The sequence below is a fragment of the Epinephelus moara genome, chromosome 22, assembly GCF_006386435.1.
Source record: "Epinephelus moara isolate mb chromosome 22, YSFRI_EMoa_1.0, whole genome shotgun sequence".
NCBI lineage: Eukaryota > Metazoa > Chordata > Actinopteri > Perciformes > Serranidae > Epinephelus > Epinephelus moara.
In genome coordinates this window covers 1308854-1331082 of record NC_065527.1, presented here as the reverse complement: position 1 = coordinate 1331082, position 22229 = coordinate 1308854, and the positions used below count along the sequence as shown (strand labels likewise).

General features: G+C 43.7%; 1 protein-coding gene across 1 annotated transcript in view; it reads right to left on the bottom strand.

Moving 5' to 3' along the window:
- gabbr1b (gamma-aminobutyric acid (GABA) B receptor, 1b) overlaps positions 1 to 22229 on the bottom strand; it is a 208197-nt gene that overhangs the window by 147618 nt on the left and 38350 nt on the right. Inside the window, exons 5-6 of the mRNA XM_050035420.1 lie at positions 18416 to 18601; positions 17780 to 17797 (exon numbers count right to left, since the gene is read on the bottom strand). Coding sequence (XP_049891377.1) covers positions 17780 to 17797; positions 18416 to 18601 — 204 coding nt within the window. The remainder of the gene's footprint in view (positions 1 to 17779; positions 17798 to 18415; positions 18602 to 22229) is intronic.

Genomic DNA, 22229 nt, shown 5'->3' with positions numbered 1-22229 from the left:
ATCCAGTGCATTTATACTTTACTTCTCTGCTGCTTTTGTGTCGTCTGCACTCAAACAACTTACTCAAGACCCAGCAGCTTCTTCTTACAGGGGGATTTATACTTCTGCATCGAAGTCACAGTGACGCAGACCTCCTGTCTGTCTCTGTAAGCTGAAACCATTTCCCTCAGTGGAAACAAAGCTTTGATTTACTTTAATTTCACAGATAAGAAACAATAAATTGTGAAGACAATAAAGCCTCCACACACTGTGTGTGATTTATCCTGGCTGAAATATGAGCAGAGGAAATCTCTGCTAGCTGCTAGGCTAATTTATACAATGTAAAATGCCATAGGCTTGTGCTAATAACGTTAGCATGTTGTATTTGTGGGGAAAATGTGTCCAGATAAAGACAAGTGTTTGTCTGTGAATGCTGCGAGTTATAGTGAAGCTGATTTGTGTTTGAAACTGTCTCTATTAAGCCATGTTTAATGTGTGTTTAATGTGTGTTTAATGTGTGTTTAATGTGTGTTTTGAATCAACTAAACTTTACAGCACTTCACAGAAACCCTGTCGCCAACTAGTGTTTTGGAGGTGTAACTGCAGAGTGACACAGACACACCACCACACAAATATAAATGCTCCTAATGGCGCAGGGTCTGCATAGAGCTGGTGCACAAGTATAAATCCCACGTTAGTTTCGCTTTGACCTGATGTCAGCAGGAGGAGGACAGTAACCTCCCAGCCCTCCTGTTTCCTGCTGGGAGCTGACGCCCGACCCTCACTTGTGCTGTGCTCAGGTATGAAGTCGCCTAGTGACATTAATATTTTAGCCAAATCAGATCTTCATCTTTGGTTAATGTCACCTTTTCAAAGTGTGATTGGTCACCTCTGCAGACTGATTATTCACCTCATAAATCATAACACACTGCTCTCCCCTACATGGAAAAGCAGCACTGATATCGTCCATTCTGACCCTGTGCTACTTGGTAAAGTGTCGAAACCAAATTCTGAGAGCGTGATGCAGCCCAACTTGCTGTCCAAAGGTTCAAACTACACCTGACAGATAAACTTGTTGCACAGAGAGCTGCAGCGACACAACTCACTGAGCACAGTTTTTAGCCTTTCAACCTCACTGTGACGATTAGACTTCATGAAGATGAACACAGTCACGGCGCTCAGATGTTGATCACACATGTGGACGACTCGGTTATTGTAAGTCGTCGTCGTGGATCAGAATATGATCATGGCCCTGTACTGGATTTTGTTAAACACATCAATATGTCTAAGACCAGCGAGACATTTACTGCTTTTCAGAGGAGGCCCCGCCTTCCTGCTCCTGGTGTGATCGAGGGGGAGGTGGTGGCAACAGTGCAGCGGTACAGGTACTTGGGCACTGACGGCATCTGTAAGAAGGGAAACCAACGCCTATTCTTTTGGAGGAAGCTGAGGAGGTTCAATGTTGATGGGACGATCATGCTTTTATTGAGTCTGTCTGTTGGTTTGGTATCTGAGCCTTAGAAGCAAGAACAAGCTGGACAAGGTGGTGAAGCTGATCACTGGTGTTACTCTGTATGAGGAGAGGGTCACCTCTGAAGCTTGGTCTGTTGTCTCAGACTCTCATCATCCCCTCCATGTTGAGTTTCAGATGCTTCCATCAGGCTGTGCCTCCCTTAATGCAGCACTGAGCGTTACAGATCGTCCTTTGTCCCGTCTGCTATCTCTGATCTCTGATAATGTCCATGATTTCCCCCTGACAGTGTGTGACTCTGGATTCTGTGTGTTATGTCGTGTGCTGTCTGTTTTGTTTTGCTTATGACTTCTGTGTATATCCCAAATTTCCCTGCAGGGACATTAACGTTCACCTTCCCTTCCCATACGTTGATCTCATAAACATTAGAGCTTCACAGAAGTCGCAGTTTGGTTTGTACACGGGTTCAAGAGTTCTGGTTTGGTGTGAGTTCGGTACAACGGCAGGAAGAAAGGCATAACGTTTTTTAAATGTATTCTGAGCAGACAGAAGTTCAGGTGTCAAAGACAGACAAAACCCATTTGCTGCACACTGAGGTCACATTTTGTCCTCTGGCGACTCTGGTAAACTATTTTCATTATAAAATAAGGAGCACACAAACTCCTCTGTCTGACAGAGTACGAACACGCAACAGGTCACAACAGGCTGTGAAACTGACAAAATAAACCTGGTTGCTTTGTCTTCTTCACAGTGACGTCTATACATCTGGCTGACGCACTTAAACATGCCTGAGCTTGTGTTTCTATTCACATATGAAATAACAGTGGAGCAACACGACACGCTGTCCTCATCTTATCCTCCTGAGACCCTGTGTTCACATATACTGAGTTTACTGCACCTTATACTTCACTCTGTGTATCTCAGACCTGTTGTCCTCGTTCATGGACACTTGTTGTGCCATCTAGTGGCAGTAAGACCACACTACACTGAGCCATGGAAAAACAAGATGGCAGCCATCTCTGCAGAGTCAGTCTGCAGCCGACCCCGACACAAAAGTGGACACGGTCCAGAACCTGATCACATGTTATGGTTGAAAACTTGTTTATTTATGATTAATAATGAGTTTGGGTCTTATACAGGGCCGTACACAGGGTTTTAGAAATGGCAAAGTCCATGAGCTGAGTTTGCTTGGAAGGTTTGAACTGGAAATACAGAGACAACTGGCACCAACGGCTGATGCTGCTCTACTGTGACTGTTTCTGCTGGATAATGAAACATCCTGGTGCAGACTATTCACTGGAGTTTACCAGCCTGTCGCTCATGCAGCATTTTAAGGTAATTACAAGCACGACCGTCTTCAGGTTTCAGTGTCTGATATCCCACCAACATTTTCATCACATCTCATCTCGTCAACGAAAATGAAACGTAGATTTCATCTTACTTTTTGTTATCAAGATCTATTTTTAGCTCGTCATCATCTCGCTTTCGTCATGGACAAAAGGTCATTGACAAAAAAATGCAGTCATAGCGGTCGGGTTGAGAGTCAGCACCTCTAAATCTGAGGCCATGGTTCTCTGCGGTGAAACGCTGGATTGCCCCCTCTGGGCTGGGAGTGAGTTACTGCCTGAAGTGAAGGAGTTTAAGTATCTCAGGTTCTTGTGGACGAGTGAGGGAATAATGGAGCATGAGATGGACAGGCGGTTTGGTGCGAGCGCTACAGACGCCATTAAAATCTAATTATGAGCAAATATGGCAGCAGAAGGTTGATTTGGTTGATCGTCAGGCTGCTGTCAGCTCTAGAGTGGTCTCCTCTGGTCTGAATCAGGGACTCATGTTGATCCAAAGTTGTATAATTGCCTAGAGTTGGTTCGTGTTCTCACGGCAGCATTTACAAGAGGACCAGATCAAATGCCTTGTGTGAGAAAGCTGCTCTTGATTGGTCAGAATTTCCATGTGGGAAAAATCCAGGAAGTAAAGCAAACATTGAAGAAGAGTACACTTGCAAGATAAATGTGACACTTTCTAATGTCACAATGGAGGGACAACTACGCAGGTTGATTTTAGCGCTGCTCATCGTGGACTATATTGCTGTCATTGTTCATTTTAGTCAAACCATACAGTTTGAAAACGAGGCGCCAAACCAACCTGAGTTTGACTGAATGGAATCAAACAGCAGGTGTGAAAGCTGCCTCAGTTCATTTCTCTCTCTGTCCTCTGTATTCACTGCATGTCTCTGTGACTCCTCACTCGTCTCTGCTGCCAAAGTGTATTCAAAATAATTAAGTAAAATTATAAAGACCTTCCACAAACCGTGTGCAGCTGTGTGCATCGGGCCGTGACGCTTCGGCAAGAATACGTGAACCATTAGAACTATTGAAACTTTAAATTCAGCGTGTCTCCTCCCCCACTCTGTGTTTCCCTCTGTGCTCTTTATATAATGGGACAGGTTTGTTTCTGAAATATTAAAAGCATGAAGAACAGACAACAATAAGCATAAAGCCTTGTTCCACATGAAGCCCGTCCCCACCTCCCTCGTCATGTCTTAGCTGAACGCAGCCTTCTCATTTCATCAGTGCAGTAATCCTTTTATCACTCCACCATGGAGCGCAGTCTCCAGACACGTTTGCTCAATTTGACACCAAATTGCATTTGTCCATATATTTCAGAACACAAATTACATCAGCAGCCGTCTCCAGCTCTCCCAGTGGTGAGCACAACACATTTACCAGCATACACGGCCGCGTGAGGCAAAATAAAAGCCTGACACAATCACTGTGGCGCTTCATGATGTCATCAGTCAGCTAATTCCCCCGCCACAGATTACAACTGTGTTCCTGCTGTAGATTTTACAATAACACACACTCACTGTAGAAACAGTCAGTGACGGAAACATGGCTGTGCCCCCCCCCCCCCGCATTAGCTCTGTTGAACCGGAGTGTGAAATATGACCGGCCGCTGCTTTCGACCACACCTGCTGTTCAGACCGTCTGTCCCTCCAAATCCTGATCAGCGTCCTGATCCTCCACACCCTCTAATGCCTCCTGTTCCCTCTTTGTCTCCTGTCATCACCTCCCTCTCATCTTCCTCACACACACACATCAGCTCACACAGTCCAGTTTAAAATATTTCAACATCCCCCTCAGGATTTGGTTCAAGTCATATTTGATCATTTTAAAATCTGCAGCAGGCAAACTCACCACACTTCAAATTAAGTTATTAGGTGATCACATTTTTTAAGTGTATTAACTTAAAGATATTTTTGGGGGCGTTTTGCCTTCATCTGATAGGACAGCAACAGCCGGGGGGGGGGGGCTGTCATGCAGTAAAGGGCCGTGGGTTGGAATGGAGCCTGCAGCTGCTGCGACAAGGACACAGTCTTTGCATATGGTGCACCTGCTCTACCAGGTGAGCAGCTGGGCGCCTCTTTACAGTGTGTTTGGATGTTAATTAAACCCAGCTGGTGATGGACGTCAGTATGACGTCATAGAGACATTGGACTCGTTGACAGATGTTAAAATTTGGTGAAGGTCTGATGACATTAGAATTTTTATGTCGTGTGGAAGTTTTACAGATATTGGGTTTTGTTTTTTGCGCCTTACGAAGACGTTGTTATTCTGTCAACATGAGTCGTTTTGGAGATGCGAGATTTTAGTAACTTGAACACGACTTAAACAAAATATCAAAGTCATCAATCAGTCAGTCGATTTATTTGTTACATAAAATCATAACATATGTCTATATCGATGTTCGTGCCAAATTTGAGGAGATTCTGTCAAGGCCCTCTTGAAATATTTTGTTCAAGAGAATAAGATGGAAACAAGGTCACAGTGACTTTGACCTTTGACAAAAAAAATTAAAAAGTACTTCAGCAAACAAATGTGAAGAAAAAGCCTCGAGGCATTCTTGAGATACCGCGCTCACGAGAATGAGATGCACACAAGGTCACAGCAACTTGACCTTTGACCATCAATCACTTCATTATTGAAAGTGAAAGTTTGTGCCAAATTTAAAGAAATTTCCTCCAGGTGTTCTTAAGATATCATGTTCACAAGAATAAGACAAAAGAGGTCACAGTGATTTTGACCTTTGACCACTTTGGGGACTGACTATGTTTTGGATCCAGCCTCAGGTGACCAGTCTGGTTCTGTTCCTGAGATATGACGCTGAGTACCTTTAATGATTAAAATGTGAACATTCGTGCCAAATTTGAAGAATTTCCTTTGAGGCGTTCTTGACACATCGCGTTCATAAGGATGGGATGTACGGACAGACAGGCAACCCGAAAACATAACGCCTCCAGCCGTGGCTATCGCCGCCGCAGAGGCATAAAAAAAAAGATGAATCTCAGATTTTTGTGTGAAACGTTCGCACACACAGTCTGAGCACACATTTGTGCGTACACACTGTTCACTGTGTGAATGAGGTCTCATGTCAGCACAAACCTACAGAAAGACACTGTGTGGTTGACTTTGTGTTGGGTGGTCACTTCCTGTCGGAGCCGATCTGAACTTGTTTTAAAACCTTCTGTTTAATTTTGGCCTTTTTCACTTTAAGTGCCCATGAAAATCCTGCATTAAGCCCACATCACCATCGTCTTTGGCCTTTGCCCCGAACGCTCCACAGAGACGAGCCTTTAACTTGTTGTTTTCAGCCTCCACTGCTCCGGCGCTGCAGCTAGTTGAATGTAATGATAGTCAGGAGCTCATCCAAGCGATTCATTGTGTGCTGTGGGGGCAGCGGTGGCTGACCACATCTGACTGCTCTGTATGACGGCCACCCTCTCTGCGGGCCCCTGCAGTCGGGCTCCAGTTAATTAGGAACAGTCCAGATACAACGTGTGATTCATCCTCTCCTTCCTCCTGATATCCCACCGTCTCCTCGGCAACATCTCAGCTTCTCACTTACCAAACTTTACCTTTCACCTCCCCTTATTTCTTTCACACTTATTCTCTGCTCATTCTGCTCTATTTCACCGCTCTGCTCTCCCGATCCATCCGCTGTCTCGTTTGCCCAGTCACCCATTTTCATCTCCATCCCCTCCCTTCCAGCTCGTCTCTCTGCTCCATCCTTCTCTCTGCTCATTCCCGTTGAATGTAATAACATTAATGTGATCTGCAGTGCTTCCATAAAACACACTCTAATCTCCCCGGCTGTCTGTGGGCACGCAGCTGAACCTGTTCAGCTATTTCTGGCGTCTCTATTTCTCATGGTTATAGTGTTTGCACTGAAAAGCTGATTCCTCTGCCGCAGCGTCGCTTTTAAATGCCTCTATGTAGAACAAGCAAAATGGAGGAAGTGGGTGATGTGCTCAGCTGACAGACTTATTTAGAAAGAAGAATGCATCACATTTCAGATCCTGGCTTTGTTTCTGGAACGTTACCCTGAGGGAGCGGTCCCACAAAGCTGCCGTACGCCCGCCTGGCTTCACACCTCTGGATCATCGTCAATATCTGTGATTCAAACAAGTCTGGTGTTGTTCTCACAGACGGCTGCTTCTGCTGGATGGAGAAAGAACCAGCCAATCAGAGCTTTGTAGGCCGACACGTTCTCACTCCCAACTCAAATACTAACGCTTGGTCAGTGGCCCTACGTGTCAAACTCTGACGCTCGAGGTCCCTGTCTATCAGCAGCTCGTTACAGAATCAGTGCCTCTTCACAATAAACCTAACAAACAGAGGTTTACTTTGTTTTTAAGGCAACGGAAGCACTTGGTCAGGTTTAGAGTAAAGGTCATGGTTTGGGTTCAAATAGGTCTGTTCAACGTAACGTGACATCACGTGACGTACAATACTGCATAATCAAAATAACTCAACGCAGAGTTTTGGTTTCACATTGGGACACAATCAGTGGTCTCCTGGATGGGAGTATTTGTTCGGCCCACCAACCCCACGTGGATGTCCTCACTCTTTATACAACATCAGTGGCTCTGTGGGTCTAAGAAAGACGCAGCCCAGTGCAACAGATGCTGAAGGGTGCTTTGGTACGCCAAGCGTTGATATATGAGGTGTGTGTTTGCCACGTTGTCAGAAACTGCAAGTTGACTCACCTCACATCCTCAAGGGGACATCAGGAGGGGGTTCAGTTTGAGTTACTTTTGGTAGCTCCTCCCACATCTAAGTCTATAAGTAGGAGTCAGGACCTCTCTTCCTCCTCTTTGTCTTCAAACATTTCCATTCTGAGTGTTTGATGGTGTTTGCCAAGTGTCTTTGAGAATCTATCAATAATCATGGCAAAACTCATGACAAGCATCTAACCAGCATTTATCATCATTTCTGCACAACAATAAATGACGGTTGGATGCAACAGTTGTCTCTTGGTGGTTTGTGGCTCCAGTTAGAACCTTATATCCTCAACACACATTAACTTTATAAGGTGATAATATTTCACTCCACTCCTACGCCGATGACACTCAGCTGTATCTCAGGACTGACCCAACCTCTTCAACTGCTCTACCATCTTCATCTTCACCTCTGTCCACACTCACCAACTGCCTGGAGGTGATAAAGGCATGGATGAGTCGTAACTTCCTCCAACTCAACTGTTCCAAATCCGAAGCCATACTTATTGGCACCCCTCATCAGGTCCAGTCATCTTCTCTAACCACCACCACCTTCTCTGGTCAGGACATCCCCCTTTCATCTACAGTTACCGACCTTGGCGTGAGACTGGACCCTCACCTAACATTTGAGAATCACATTAAATATCTGTGTAAATCCTGTTTTTTTCACCTTAAGAACATCGCTAAGCTCCGTCCCTCTCTCACCCTCTCTGATGCAGAGAAACTAGTCCATGCCTGTGTCTCCTCCAGGCTCCATTACTGCAACACCTTTCTAATTGGAATTCCTGGCAAAAGTCTACAAAAAGTACAACTTATTCAGAACAGTGCTGCTAGGATCCTCCTGAAAGTCAGAAAACACAAACACATCACACCCGTACTCCGCACCCTTCACTGGCTCCCCATCTCCGCTAGAATCAGCTACAAACTTGCTCTCATCACCCATCAGTGTATCCATGGAAATGCCCCGGATTATCTCAATGAATTACTCACCCAGCAAGCTTCAACCTGTAATCTACGCTCCCAAAACCAATACCTTCTCCACCTCCCCAGAACCAAGCTCTGCACTATGGGAGACCACGCCTTTTGTTCTGCTGCCCCTCGTCTCTGGAGCTCTCTACCCGGCCACCTCAGAGCCCCACAGACAGTGGATGCCTTTAAGAGAGGCTTAAAGACTTTCCTTTTTAAATAAGCTTTTGACTCGGCCTAAGACTTGAATTTGTTTTAATAATGTTTTAACTGATCTACCTTTTACTGTGTGCTGTAGCACTTTGAGATTTTTTTTATAAATTTAAAGTGCTTTACAAATTAAATTTATTATTAAAAAAATTATGTTCTACCTATCTTTCTGCTGGCTGCAAGTGGCCAAAGATATCGGCAAATGTTTGAAGTGCTAATAAATGCTATCCTCCTTAAAAAACCCTCTAAAGACCCAGACTCACCAAAGAACTCGTGGCAAAGAAGGTTGACTGACACAAAGCCCACAACGCCTGTCTGCCAGAAAGCTGCACTTGTACTCAGGGCAAAGACTACAGTACGTACGCTCTGCACCTGTGTGAGAGGAAATGACTCCACAGCAGGAAGTGGTGGCAGTCTGTGGTCATCATTCAAAAAGGAAAAGTGAAACACCAACAGGACGGATTCAGGATGCCAGCTAGCCAATCAGTAGGGATGGAATCACCAGAGACCCCACGATACCGTATTACCATGATAGTTAAGTCACAACACAATATTATTTTGATTTTAAAAGTGAGCAGTTCATTTTTACCCATGCTTGTACCTGTGAATTTAACCTGGCTCAGGACTCTGGCTTGTGTCACATGAGAAACCAAAAGTCAATAATGGGTGACACACGTACATAACTGCACCATGTCAAGATACCTTATGATGACGCCCTACCATGAGTTTTGTCCTAATTCTAGCCTTACTGGTGGGGGCGCGTATTCATAAAAAGACATACAAACTTTTACCTTTTGTAAGCATCATATGATCTGTTGTTGTGGCAAATAAACACAGCTTGCACGTGTAGTGCTGCAGTCAAACTGGCCCCTCGAAAAGTAAATATTTGCTTTGTGTTGAATCTGAAAGCACCTGAAAACAGTACTGGTGCGTCTTCATTTGGACCTGCTGCCACATATCTCTCCTTGCTGATCCTGTTTAACACCGGCTCACGTAACTTCCTCCCCAAACCAAAGTAAACCCTCAGTCTGTTCGTCCCTGGTGGAAGCCAGGCAGGTCCTGGACATTGGAATGCAGCTCGGATCACAGCTCTCCTGCCCTCAGGCGAAGCACTTAACCTGTGCCGACCCTCTCAAGCCTCAGCTAGATGAGGAGAGAGGCATCTGACAGGCCAATAAATCACTGCATTAATAACAGCATCAGAGTGTGGGACAACAGGCCGAGACACAGCTATATTAGAGATGCATTTGACAAGCTGCTGAGGTCATCCTGGACATTGGAACTCTGTCCTCCTCGTGCTCATGAGACAGGGACTGTGAGAAATGAGGCTGTCAGAGAGGATGTGAGAAATTTACTCTGTGTAGTAAATGTGTGAAATGACTTCATGAGGTTTCATCATTAAAACTCTGAATAATTAAGGGGCCACATGACATTTTATTTCCTGCTTGGAAAGTGTCTTCCGTAGTGTGTGCGATGGTCATTTTTGGATTCTGTTTAACAGTTACAGCTGTTGTACAATTTCAAAAGAACGGAAATCTGATCAAAAAAGCCAGAAAGTTTTAAAATTGGTACCAACCTGTAGATTAGCCTGAAGGAAAATACTATCCTCATGTTATACTGCTGAAGATATGCCTGCAGTGATGGAGCTGATGGAACAAATAACAATAGATAATAAAGAACATACAGTAGGAGTCTTCGGATATCTAAGACTGACTACAGACTATTAATGAGCAAACTGGAAAGATGTGGGATTAGTGGCGTAGCTCACAAATGGCTCAGTGACTAATTTTAAAATAGACATCAATGTGTGTAAATAAACAATAATAAGTCTGACTTGTTGAGGGTTGTATGTGGAGTCCCACAGGGGTCAGTGCTGGGTCCACATTTGTTTATATCATAAATGATATTTGTAATGTGTCCAAGTTGTTTACTGTAAATCTTCAGTTAAAGTCTAGTCCCAATGAAACACCCAGTCCCTTTCACCAGCCTGGTGTGGCTCCACATTGTGACAAATAAAGACCTGTCTCATTTAGAGGCCTGCTCTGGTTGCCAAGCAGTTCTTTTTTTTTTTTTTAATAGAAGTTTTTCAGATGTATAAAAGCAGGTTGTTGGCTACCTCAGATTATGTGTCCATTCCTCCTCATATTCCTTCAGTCTGTAAGGGCCCTCAGATCAAAAGACTTTTTTTAATAACGAACACTGGACAACACTCTCTTACAGGGACAGAGGGATGTTAGATGAATACTTTCCTTTAGATCTGCACTTTATATCTTATTAATTGCCAAACACCCATTATATTGCTTTTAAAAACATTAATATACTTGATGTGTGCAGCCGAGACCTGCACCGCGTCGGTACCAACGGCCTGATGCCAAGCATTGATTTTTAAAAATAAATAAATTATAAATATTACAAATCCAAGGTAGACTTTTGTTAGCCGACTACAATAATAAAATAAATTGCTTTTTCAGTCCACTGGAGACAAAATGCTGCAATAAAAATGACTGAAGTGAGATGAACAAACTGAAAACTTGATCTTATTAGATGAAACAGATGTTACCACTGGGGACAAAACAAGTATTGCAATATATGGCCCCGTATGTTAACATGATACTCATACTTGTATCGTGACTTATGATCATGATATCATTGTATCGTGGGGCCTCTGGTGCACAGTCCTGTAGTGGGTCGGGTACCATAGCTAGGTAGCTATGTGCTGTAGAAGATGCCATCCCAATTTTAAATCCTGCCTACACCACCTATATGAGGAGTTAAAAGAGTTCGTTTAACTCCTCATATACTAACGCTTGGTCAGTGACACTCGCTGTCGATTCCTAACGCACCATGGCACCCTTCAGCATCTGTATGATCCGCACCGGGCAACAAACACCGACTTTTACCTGAGAGAGCGGTGTCACGTCCTGCAAGATTCTAAACCCTGTTCTTTTTTCCTAAAACTAACCACGTGTTTTTGTTGAAGGAAAAAAAATGTCAATATGCAGCGTTGTACTGACGTAGTGCTTTTATTTTGAAAGAGACTGTATGCAAACTGTACATTTCCTGTGAAAACAGAAGTGTATTTTGAAAACAGACAATGCATGTAACAGGCTGAAGTTGACACGGCGTCCCAGAACGTCAACAACCAACACACCCAGGGTACCTTGGACGTCATATGTGGACGTGGAAAGTCCATGACCAAACATGGACATGTGACGAGGTCACAGTGAGGATGTGATGGTAAAAATATGTATATGTATAAATTGACAGGTAAAAATGAACTCCATGTGGGCGAGCAGCAGGTGAGTCCCGTTCTCAGCCGTGCAGGACCAGGCCTGGTTGAAGTTGAAAAGCAAACCTGAAAATCTATGTCAAGGTCACAGCATTGTCATATCTGTTTTCCAGCAACACGCGCCAGATGGATGGTGAGGTCATCTTCATGAGATGTGACTGCTAATTGGGTGCAGTAACAGATGTGTTGGAGGACACAGTCCTGAGAGGAGCGTCTCTACAATCAAGAGATGGAGGTTACTTTCATTGTGCTGGGTGACAGTGTGCTGAAAAGCTCGGGCTGAAATTAATAAAGTGGGTACTGGTGTACTGTTGAATCCTGCCCTGACCTCTGACCTCTCCTGTCATCAGCACTCTGTCAGAGCCACATAAATAATTCATACAGCATCTTAAATCAGGAGGCCGTGACACGTTAACTATGCTGCTACGCCGAGCCCGCTGATCGTTCCCCCTCTGCTGTTATCCTGTTCTCTCACACACTCATTTATTTAATAGTCTTCATCGACGAGGGTGACACAGCATATGGTGTTTTGATCTTTACGGGGTATTTTCCCGCAGCGCTGATAACGACCCACCTCGTCATTCAGCCAGTACGCATCATCATCCCCCACTGCTGACACGCATGTTCATATTGTTGTTTACAGCCACGGTTATAAGAGCTCATGAATACTGAAACATACATGAAGCATATGTGTGTCAACAGCTAAGTGACGTGACATGTGCTGTGACAGCTCAGAAACACAACAGAGGTCCAAAAACAGGCGAGGGTCGTAACCAGGTAACCAGTCGAACTTAACCGGACAGGACGCAGGCGAACAGTCATCAATCATGTGTCAGGCGGCAGGAAACAAAGGCTGGAAAGATACGGCGGATACAAACTAGACAATCCAGCAGGGAATCAGTGGAGACGGGCCGGTGTATGTACCATGGGTTGATTAAGGAAATGGACAACAGGTGAGGAAGCGGGCAGAGGTGAGGTGATGGCAACGATGGCAAAGAGGTTACTGCAGGGCAGCAGGGAGTGGCTGGACCCGAGCTGACAGGGAGAGCTGGTAAAGGCAGCGGTAACAGAGGCAGCAACAGGATGAATGCTGGGAGCTTTGGCACATGCATTATGTATACTCACACTACTAACAAATGAAAAAGGGAATTGGAATGCAGCACATCAACATTTACTCCTCGTTTGCTGTGCGACCACACAGAGCCGATCCGAGGACGACAGAGACGTTTAAGAGCTTTGAGACAGTCAGAGGAGCCTGTGATGGGATTCATTACGTATCTAACAACAAAGACAAAGAGAACAATCAGGGGTCTAAATTAAAGCTGACAACGGACGGTTTGAGACTAAAAGTGATCAGTAACATAATGTTTATTCATTTACTTACAGTTACAGCTGCATTTGGCCATTTGGGGTTCAAACTGTTCTCACAAATGTTTTGTCTGTTTGTCTACGAGAAGAAATGCACCAAAATCTGGACATAGCCTTTTGAGAGGCTGCGATCATGTGACCAGTGTAGTGATGGCAGTAAACAAGGAGGCAGTCCTGAGTGCTTGGAGGGAGGCACACACTCAGCTGACCTTTCCCTCGCTGGGCCGGACGCAGGGATGAGGTGGAGGCGTACTGGGACAGAGATACTGGGAGTGCGGTCTTAATTAAAAGATGCTGCTACCCGCTGGCTGCAGTCACAGCTCTGGGCCTCCACATTAAATCATTGATGAATCCTCCGATTTAACGACCTGAGAGACACAATGCAGCATCGCCACCGTTCCAACACCCACAGGACGCTGTCACCGCTCTGAGACGCTGCCTTTTTACCAAATCAGAATGTGACTGACGCACCAACATCAGACTGATTAACAACTAATTAAAACACTAACACTAAAACGGAGGCAGTGCTTCAAAGAGTTCTGACAGACTGTAATTGAACCCCACATCAGGATCAGCGACAGCAACAGCTGACAGCATCGGACTGATCAACACAGTGACCTCTGTGACCTATTGGAAAGCCAGCCGAATGTGTTCACTGAGGCGCTTCGTCATTATCTGCAGAATAGAGACCTCAGTCCTGTCACTGTGTACCAAGCATGTCGATGGGACCTTCAGCAGCTGAAAGACCTGAGGATAATTACTGCAAGCTTGTTGACTGCAGTATACACGTGTGTCCAGTGAGCTGAAAACCAGGAACATATTCTGGTTGTTCTTGATCAAACACAGGACAGATGCAGCTACAACATTTCAGTGCATCAAGATTTACTTACTCACCCTCCATACCTGCCATCTCCTCAGCTCATTCAGTACTTTCCCACTCAGCCCGTCTGGTCACCACACCTAGAAACCAGCCTGCTGCCTGTCCACGCATCTCCCACTCCTGTAGCCCACCACGCCCATCTCATCAACGCCGCTCACCTGTGGATCATCACCTACTGTCAATATAAAGACGCCTGCTTCACAGACACTCCTCGCCAGATTGTGCGTACTCGGTATCGACCCTGCCCGCCCCTGTTTCTCCTGTTTCGTCTGCTCCCCTGTAAATCACTCTGCCCTCTGTCCTCGACCAAGAGCTCTGCTTCTGCCTTCCTGGTTCTTGTTCGCCTGTTTCCTGTGGTCTTCTGTGAGCTTACAGGCACAGTCACCTGTGGTCTTCTGAGCTGTGGTTTGCTGCGTTGTGCGGCGGTACACCTCGTCTTTGATGCGCCGCAGAAACCACGTTTCATGGCTACTGTCAAGCTCTCCTCTGTCCACGGCTGGCTGTGCATCAGAGACACTGTGTTCTAAATGAATACTCCTGGTTTTGTTCTGACTTTGCTGCTCAAATTATGCTAATGACATAAAACTTTAAATTAAATTTAATATTTTTTTTCATTTTGGCCTTGAGTACTTAGGACGGCCATTTTATTGCCTATGATGCCCCTCCCTCTCCTTGTTGTCTACGAATAAGATGCTGGTGTTTCATCTGGCAAAGACAGAGGGACAGTGTGTCCCCACAGCCTGGGAGCAGAGAGGAGACAGAGGGACAGTGTGTCCCCACAGAGAGGAGACAGAGGGACAGTGTGTCCCCACAGCCTGGGAGCAGAGAGGAGACAGAGGGACTCAGCTGGACTGTAATGGAGGTGCAGAGAGCTTCATTCTAAACATTCACCACAGAAATAAGAGACATAAATCTCCTGTTCTCTCCTTCGCTCCTCCGTGCCCAGTCCCCAGTCTCACTCGTCTTTACGTCACCCTGCTACAATCACCTCCTCCTTTCCTCCACCCTCCTCATCCTCTTCATCTCTTTGTCTCACCGTCCCCCCTGGAATCATTATCTACCTGCGTACCTGCAGATCTCTGACAGATTGTGGTGGAGTCATTTATCACTGCAAACAACACTGAGGGAAAATGGAGGCAGAGAGACGTCCACGTGAAGCCCGTCACATCCTGAGACATCAGCGGCGGCGGCGGCGCTCTGCCATGACGACAGATCTGACACTTTAACGTGTTTGAGAGACATCACACTCTGACTGTTGCTTCTGTCACACATCTTCTCATGTTATGATCCAGTCCTAGAGGCGGTGCCACACTGCCACCTGCTGGCACCAGGGCAGCAGTTTCAGCTGCACATTTTATTAAACAATATTCTCCAATATGAACTTTAGCTGCAGAATAAAAAGATTTAGAGGAATATTTTAATTCCAAATTTTACTGTGTGAAAATGTAATAAATTATGTAAGGCACCAAAATAGGAGTGACACAGGGTGCAATATAATACAAGGTAACTAAAGGTGGCTGTGCCATAAATACGTCCATCATCAGCTTCCCACTGACGGAGGAGCAAAACAAACAGCATTAACATTTTCTGATCAGTTTAAGATCAATAAATGAACTCCCAGATGTTTGAGAGGTGACGCTGATCAACCTGCTGATTTTCAGTGACAATTGGTCACATTGGTCACCGACGTGGAGGACTCCAGCCGTGACACTGTGCAGCCCGAGGATGAGGTGGCAGCCTACATGGAGTTCGGATCCTTTGGAGGTTTGATGGTGGTGGAAGGAGCATGCTAACATGTTTCCTAACCTGGCAGTGATTGAATGTTTTCACCATCCAGTCAAAGAGACGTCCAATTCAAGAACAGAGAACCAGCTTCATGTGAGGGACTGGAGCCTGGGGGGGTTTGATCATGGGTGGAGCTTTGACTCAGACAAAATGACAGGTAACAGGTCGGTTCTGGTGCTGAGCTTTACGGGTACGGGCGGGTGCAGGTTTTCAAAATGGACCCGACTCTGACACACAGTACCATCAACACTTTCTTAAAGGTCATTTTAAGGCACTGATCATAAACCAGAACAAAAAAACCCAAAAATCTAAACAGTAAATATAAATAATGATCTACAGCGATGGATTTATTGTCATCTGGGTTATTAAATCTTGTTGTGTCCCCACAGTCAAACGGTCTGTGTTTCCTCTGGTGAGATAAAGGAAGTCCTAATTTTAGAACACGCCTGCCAAACATGACATCATCCACCGCAGCTGTTTACTGCTCGCTTCATCACAGAGACTCAACGGCACCTTAATGACCTCTGAACACAGACCTGAGAGGTTTACATGCCACTCTGCATCCAGGACAGACAGAGCGCTGTCATGTTCTGAGCAGCACAATATCGCCCCCATGAGATGAGGTGGGAGTACTGTCACTGGAGAGTCACACCAACAGCAGTGCTGAGGGTTTTTTTCTCCAGTCTGTTTTTAGCCACTGATGGACCGATGTGTCTTCCATTTCCTTCATTTCATGTCCCTGACTCTTACCTTCTGTTACAGTCGGAAGATTAAAAACATTTTAGGGAGAATAAGGAAACAGTTTCAACATAAAGAGGTACTCTGTGATTTACTGTGGCCTTTTTATAAAACTCCAGGTCCCACAAAACTTACGTCTCGTCTCCTCTAACGTATGTGTGCAGAGACGAGGCATTCATTCATTCATTCATTCATTCCTGTGGGACTCTCTGTGGAGTTTTGTCTTGATTAACAGATGAATTCTTGAGTTATGGCCAAAAACACGTTTCATGAGATCACACTGACCTTTGACCTTCAAACACAAAATTCTAATCAGTATATTCTTCAGTCCAAGTGGACGTTTGTGCCAAATTAAAAGACATTTCCTTTAGGTGTTCTTGAGATATCACGCTCAGGAGAAAAAGACAGATGAGGTCAAACAGACTTGACCTCTGACCTACGACCACCAAAATGTAATCAGCTCATCCTCGAGTCCAAGTGACTGTTTGGCCCTTACGTCACTCTTGAGACATCACGTTCACAGGGATGATACGTGCGTGTGTACATATGTACGTACAGATGGACGGACAACCTGAAAACTGAACTAATTTATTTTCACTGTGAATCAGAACATGTTTGGGGGGCCACTCAGCACCCTGTCAGGGGCCCCATGTGGCCCACAGGCCATGAGTTGAGCATGACTGCTGTGGTCCGTATGAGTGTGAAGTGCAGACCGGCTGTTTTAGCTCAAAACAAATCATGAACATTGAACTGACACGATCAGCGTCAGCACTCTGTGACCTGCCTGCTACCATCCAGTAACAGGATTCAGTCAGGAAACACACGGTCTGATGAAAAAGTTTGTCTTGGTTTTTATCAAACAATTTCCCCCCGGGGATTAATAAAGTATTCTGAATCTGAATCTGAATCTGAATCTGAATCTGGATATAACACGGTCTGGAAACATCCACATGCTCAGTTGTCCACAGAGGGGGGCGCTGTCACTGAGACACACTGACATTAAAGAAGGAGAGTGAGAGGAGAAGCTGTTCTTACCTTTGTAGTGCCGATCGTCTGCGGAGCAGAGAAGAGACAGAACACAGTTTGGTTTCACAGCTCGTCTTCAAAGTGTCAACACAGTGTAAGAAGCCTTTGAGTCACACTGACTCTGTGTTGGACATGGAAACACACGTGTGGACGCACAGAGAGGACATACTGAACCAGCTGGACTGACGACAGGACAGAGGCGTCAATACAGACAGCGTGGGCCGAGTGAATGATTCAGATGGCCCCCCCTTAACTACACCTGTGTTCAACCAAGACCTCACATTGAATTAAAGATGGGGCCATTAACTACAGGCTGTGTGAACCCATCTTTCCTTCCCTTTCATTTCATTTCATTTCATTTCATTTCATTTCCTTTCCTTTTCATTCTTTCCCTTTCCTTTCCTTTTCTTTCCTTTCCTTTTCTTTTCATTCTTTTCCTTTCCTTTACTTTTCATTCTTTTCCTTTCCTTTATTTTTCTTTCCATTCCTTCCTTGTCTGTAACAAATGTTTATTCTACATGAACTAAAAAAACATGAAATTTCCTGATGTCACGTCTCTATGTGATCATGTGACACTAAATATCGTACGTGTTGTTTGGCAGCTAACGAAGTGTTGAGCCGTGTGACGGGAGGACGGTGACTCACAGTGACACACAGGTTTGGGCGTGTCCCACTTCCCCATCTTGTTGCACTGTGTAGAGTTTCGGCCCATGAGGATGAAGCCGGGCAGACAGCTGTAATGCAGCAACGTCCCCTCCACCGGGGGCCCCAGGGGCCACGAGGACACCCGGCCGTTCTCCAGTGACGTCCACACCCGGGGACACATCAACACTGGAAGACACAGACAGAGGACGCTTTACTCTGACACGGTGACAGTGGCTGCCAGAGCTCAGCTGACTTCCATCAGTACAATATTTTGCTTTTGTATTTAGGTGGTGACAGAGTGAGGATGAAGGAGTGAGGGGACTGCAGTGAAGCGTGACAGCAACCAGAAATATTACAGCAGCCTCACAGTCGACTCATACAAGCACCTGGTCGTGTGCCCGACAGGTGAGCTGCAAAAAACTGTGAGTACATATATATATAAACTTCTGGGGTAAAAATGAACTCCACACAGGTGAGAACAAAAATCTATTTTTTATTTCTCAGACTAAACCAAAGTAAAAAGCTGTGCAGTATATGTGTAATATTCTAACATCTAAATCACTATCATCAAGCTGCAGTTGCTTTTATTCTGAAAGCCAGTGACACCAGTGTGACCTTTGACCCCGTGGTCACATTGGTCACCGACGTGGAGGACTCCAGCCATGAAACTTTGCAGCTTGAGGATGAGGTGGCAGCCTACATGGAGTTCAAGACACCCAAGGAGGATCCTTTGGAGGTTTGATGGTGGTGGAAAAAATGGTGCTGAAATGGCAACTAATATATTAAAAAAAAAAAAAAAATTAAAAAATAATGTGCATAAAATATTTGTGAAATATCTGAAAAACATTATAAAAATATTTTTTTAAAAATGTTGTTAAACATCCCAAAAAATATAAATGAAATGTCAGAGAAAAATGTCTAACAAAATTATAAAATATAAAAAGAATTGTGATTAAAATCTGAAAACATTTTAATAAAAAGTCATAAAAAATGTTCAGAAAATGTCCAAAAAATATTATTAAAATAACCGAAAAAATGTTGATTAAATATGTGGCTTTGACATAATTATGAGTAACTGGTCAGATATGGTGCTGAGCTTTACGGGTGTGGGCGGGTGCTGGTTTTCAGAAACGGATCCGTGCAGAACTGTGAGATATTTAACCCTCGGACCATCAAGGAGGAAGGAGCACATGCCTGCTGGTGTCAGAATGGCCTCAACATCACTGTTAACCAATCAAGATCTCTCCACATCAGACCATTGACCTGCTTTATAGTCACCGCCAAATTAAGTCACATTATTTATTTTTAATATCTTCATTTTCAGCGAAGACACTTCCTGACTTTATGAGACTGAGATGTTAAGATGAACATTATTCTCATGATGGATGCATTACACTAATATAACTACTACATGCTTGTTCTACCTGCTGTCAGGCTGAGATGATCATCTGTGACACTGCTGATATGTTGACCTTAATGTATGACCCTCGTGATGAAGAGCTGGACGTTTTAAACAGGCTGCAGAGTCAATGTAAAGGAACACAGTGACACCTTGAGGCCATTCAGGGAGGTTTGGGAGTGTTTTTGACTTGACTGTTTCTACGTGTCTGTATTGAGTGCAGGCTGCATATCCTCAGGACCTGTGTGCAACTGGACAAACATCTTACCTGCTTCATACAGGCAGAGTATCGAGGTTCCTGTCAAATGAAAGAGCATGTTAGTACATCTAGTTCAGATCTGCACGATCATCCAGCTGAGTAAGAAAGTAGGTTTTCAGGGCCGACATTTTGTGCACTGCAGCGCCCCCTGCTGAAAAAGACTTGACATGCACAGCAAACTAGAATGACCGCCTCATGGTTGTATGAACCAGTCGAGTTACAGCTTACAGTTCACATCCACGTCTGTCCGCACCCACATGACAGAAGACACTGTTTCAAATATGGATGTTGCTGCAAGAGGTTATGAACTCTAAAACATGGATGCTTCACACACAGAAGATCTGTACAATCAGCTCAGTATCAGACCAAATGTCTTCCCTTCTGTTCCTGAGATATGACCTTAAAACACGATGATGTCACAGTCAAGCTGACCTTTGACCTTTTGGATATAACATATTATTTATTCATAATTGTATCTAGAACGCAGCGTAAGATTTTGTCATTATTAGCTTATGATTTCTTCAGTTACGATGAAACACATTTTGTTTGAGGTCTCAGTGAAGAATCACCATCATCTAATCAGTTCATCGTTGAGTCCGAATGGACGTTTGTGTCAAATTTGAGGACAATCTGTCGAAGCCCTCTTGAACTATTGGGTTCATGAGAATTAGACAGACAAAAGGTCACCATGACTTTGACCTTTGACCACAAACATCTCATCAGGTCAGCATCAGAGTCCAAGTAGACATTCATACCAAATGTGAAAATACTCCCTCGAGGCATTCTTGAGATATTGTGTACGTACGCAAGATCACAGCAACTTAACCTTTGAAAACTAAATTCTGATCAGTTCATCCTTGAGTCCAAGTGGATGTTTGGTTAACTATGAGTGGGTTACGTGTATGTTCTTGTCTGCTATATGCAACGCGGCCTAGTAGTTGCAAGATTGGCATATTGTTTTTGTTCTCCTGAGTTTGCCGATGATTTATGCCTGTTTATGGACTGGCCCTGAGACAGAGCCTTGGACACACACAGATATCCCTCTGTGCTTGATAATGTGCTTTTCTTTTTTCACTCTGACCCTGAGCTTCTTTAAAGCACTTTTGTTTTTCTGTTTTGGTGTGTGTGTGTGTGTGTGCCTCATGTCCTCGCCCTGTCACTACGGTGGCCCTGAGGGTCAAAACACATACCGGAAAATACGACAACATTAAGAAAACACAAAAACATTTGCACAAATACTTCAGAAAACACTACTCCATTTCTCAAAAAAGTGTAACTGCAGAAATTACAACATTTCTAAAAAGTTGTTTTCTGAAATGTTGTAGTGTTTTCTAAAATGTTATGTTTTCTAAAATGTTGTGTTTTCTAAAATGTTTTTTAAAATGTTGTAGTGTTTTCTAAAATGTTGTAGTGTTTTCTAAAATGTTTTCTAAAATGTAGTGTTTTCTAAAATGTTTTTTAAAATGTTGTGGTGTTTTCTAAAATGTTGTTTTCTAAAATGTTGTGTTTTCTAAAACGTTGTTTTTTAAAATGCTGTAATGTTTTCTAAAATGCTGTAGTGTTTTCTAAAATGTTGTGTTTTCTAAAATGTTGTAGTGTTTTCCAAAATGTTGTTTTTTAAAATGCTGTAATGTTTTCTAAAATGTTTTGTTTTCTAAANTGTAGTGTTTTCTAAAATGTTGTGTTTTCTAAAATGCTGTAGTGTTTTCCAAAATGTTGTTTTTTCTAAAATGCTGTAGTGTTTTCCAAAATGTTGTTTTTTAAAATGCTGTAATGTTTTCTAAAATGTTTTGTTTTCTAAAATGTTGTGTTTTCTAAAATGTTGTAGTGTTTTCTAAAATGTTGTGTTTTCTAAAATGTTGTGTCTTCTAAAATGCTGTAGTGTTTTCTAAAATGTTGTTTTTTAAAATTGCTGTAATGTTTTCTAAAATGTTTTTCAAAATGCTGTAATGTTTTCTAAAATGTTGTGTCTTCTAAAATGCTGTAGTGTTTTCTAAAATGTTGTTTTTTAAAATTGCTGTAATGTTTTCTAAAATGTTGTTTTTCAAAATGCTGTAATGTTTTCTAAAATGCTGTAGTGTTTTCTAAAATGTTGTGTTTTCTAAAATGTTGTTTTTTAAAAGTGCTGTAATGTTTTCTAAAATGTTGTTTTTTAA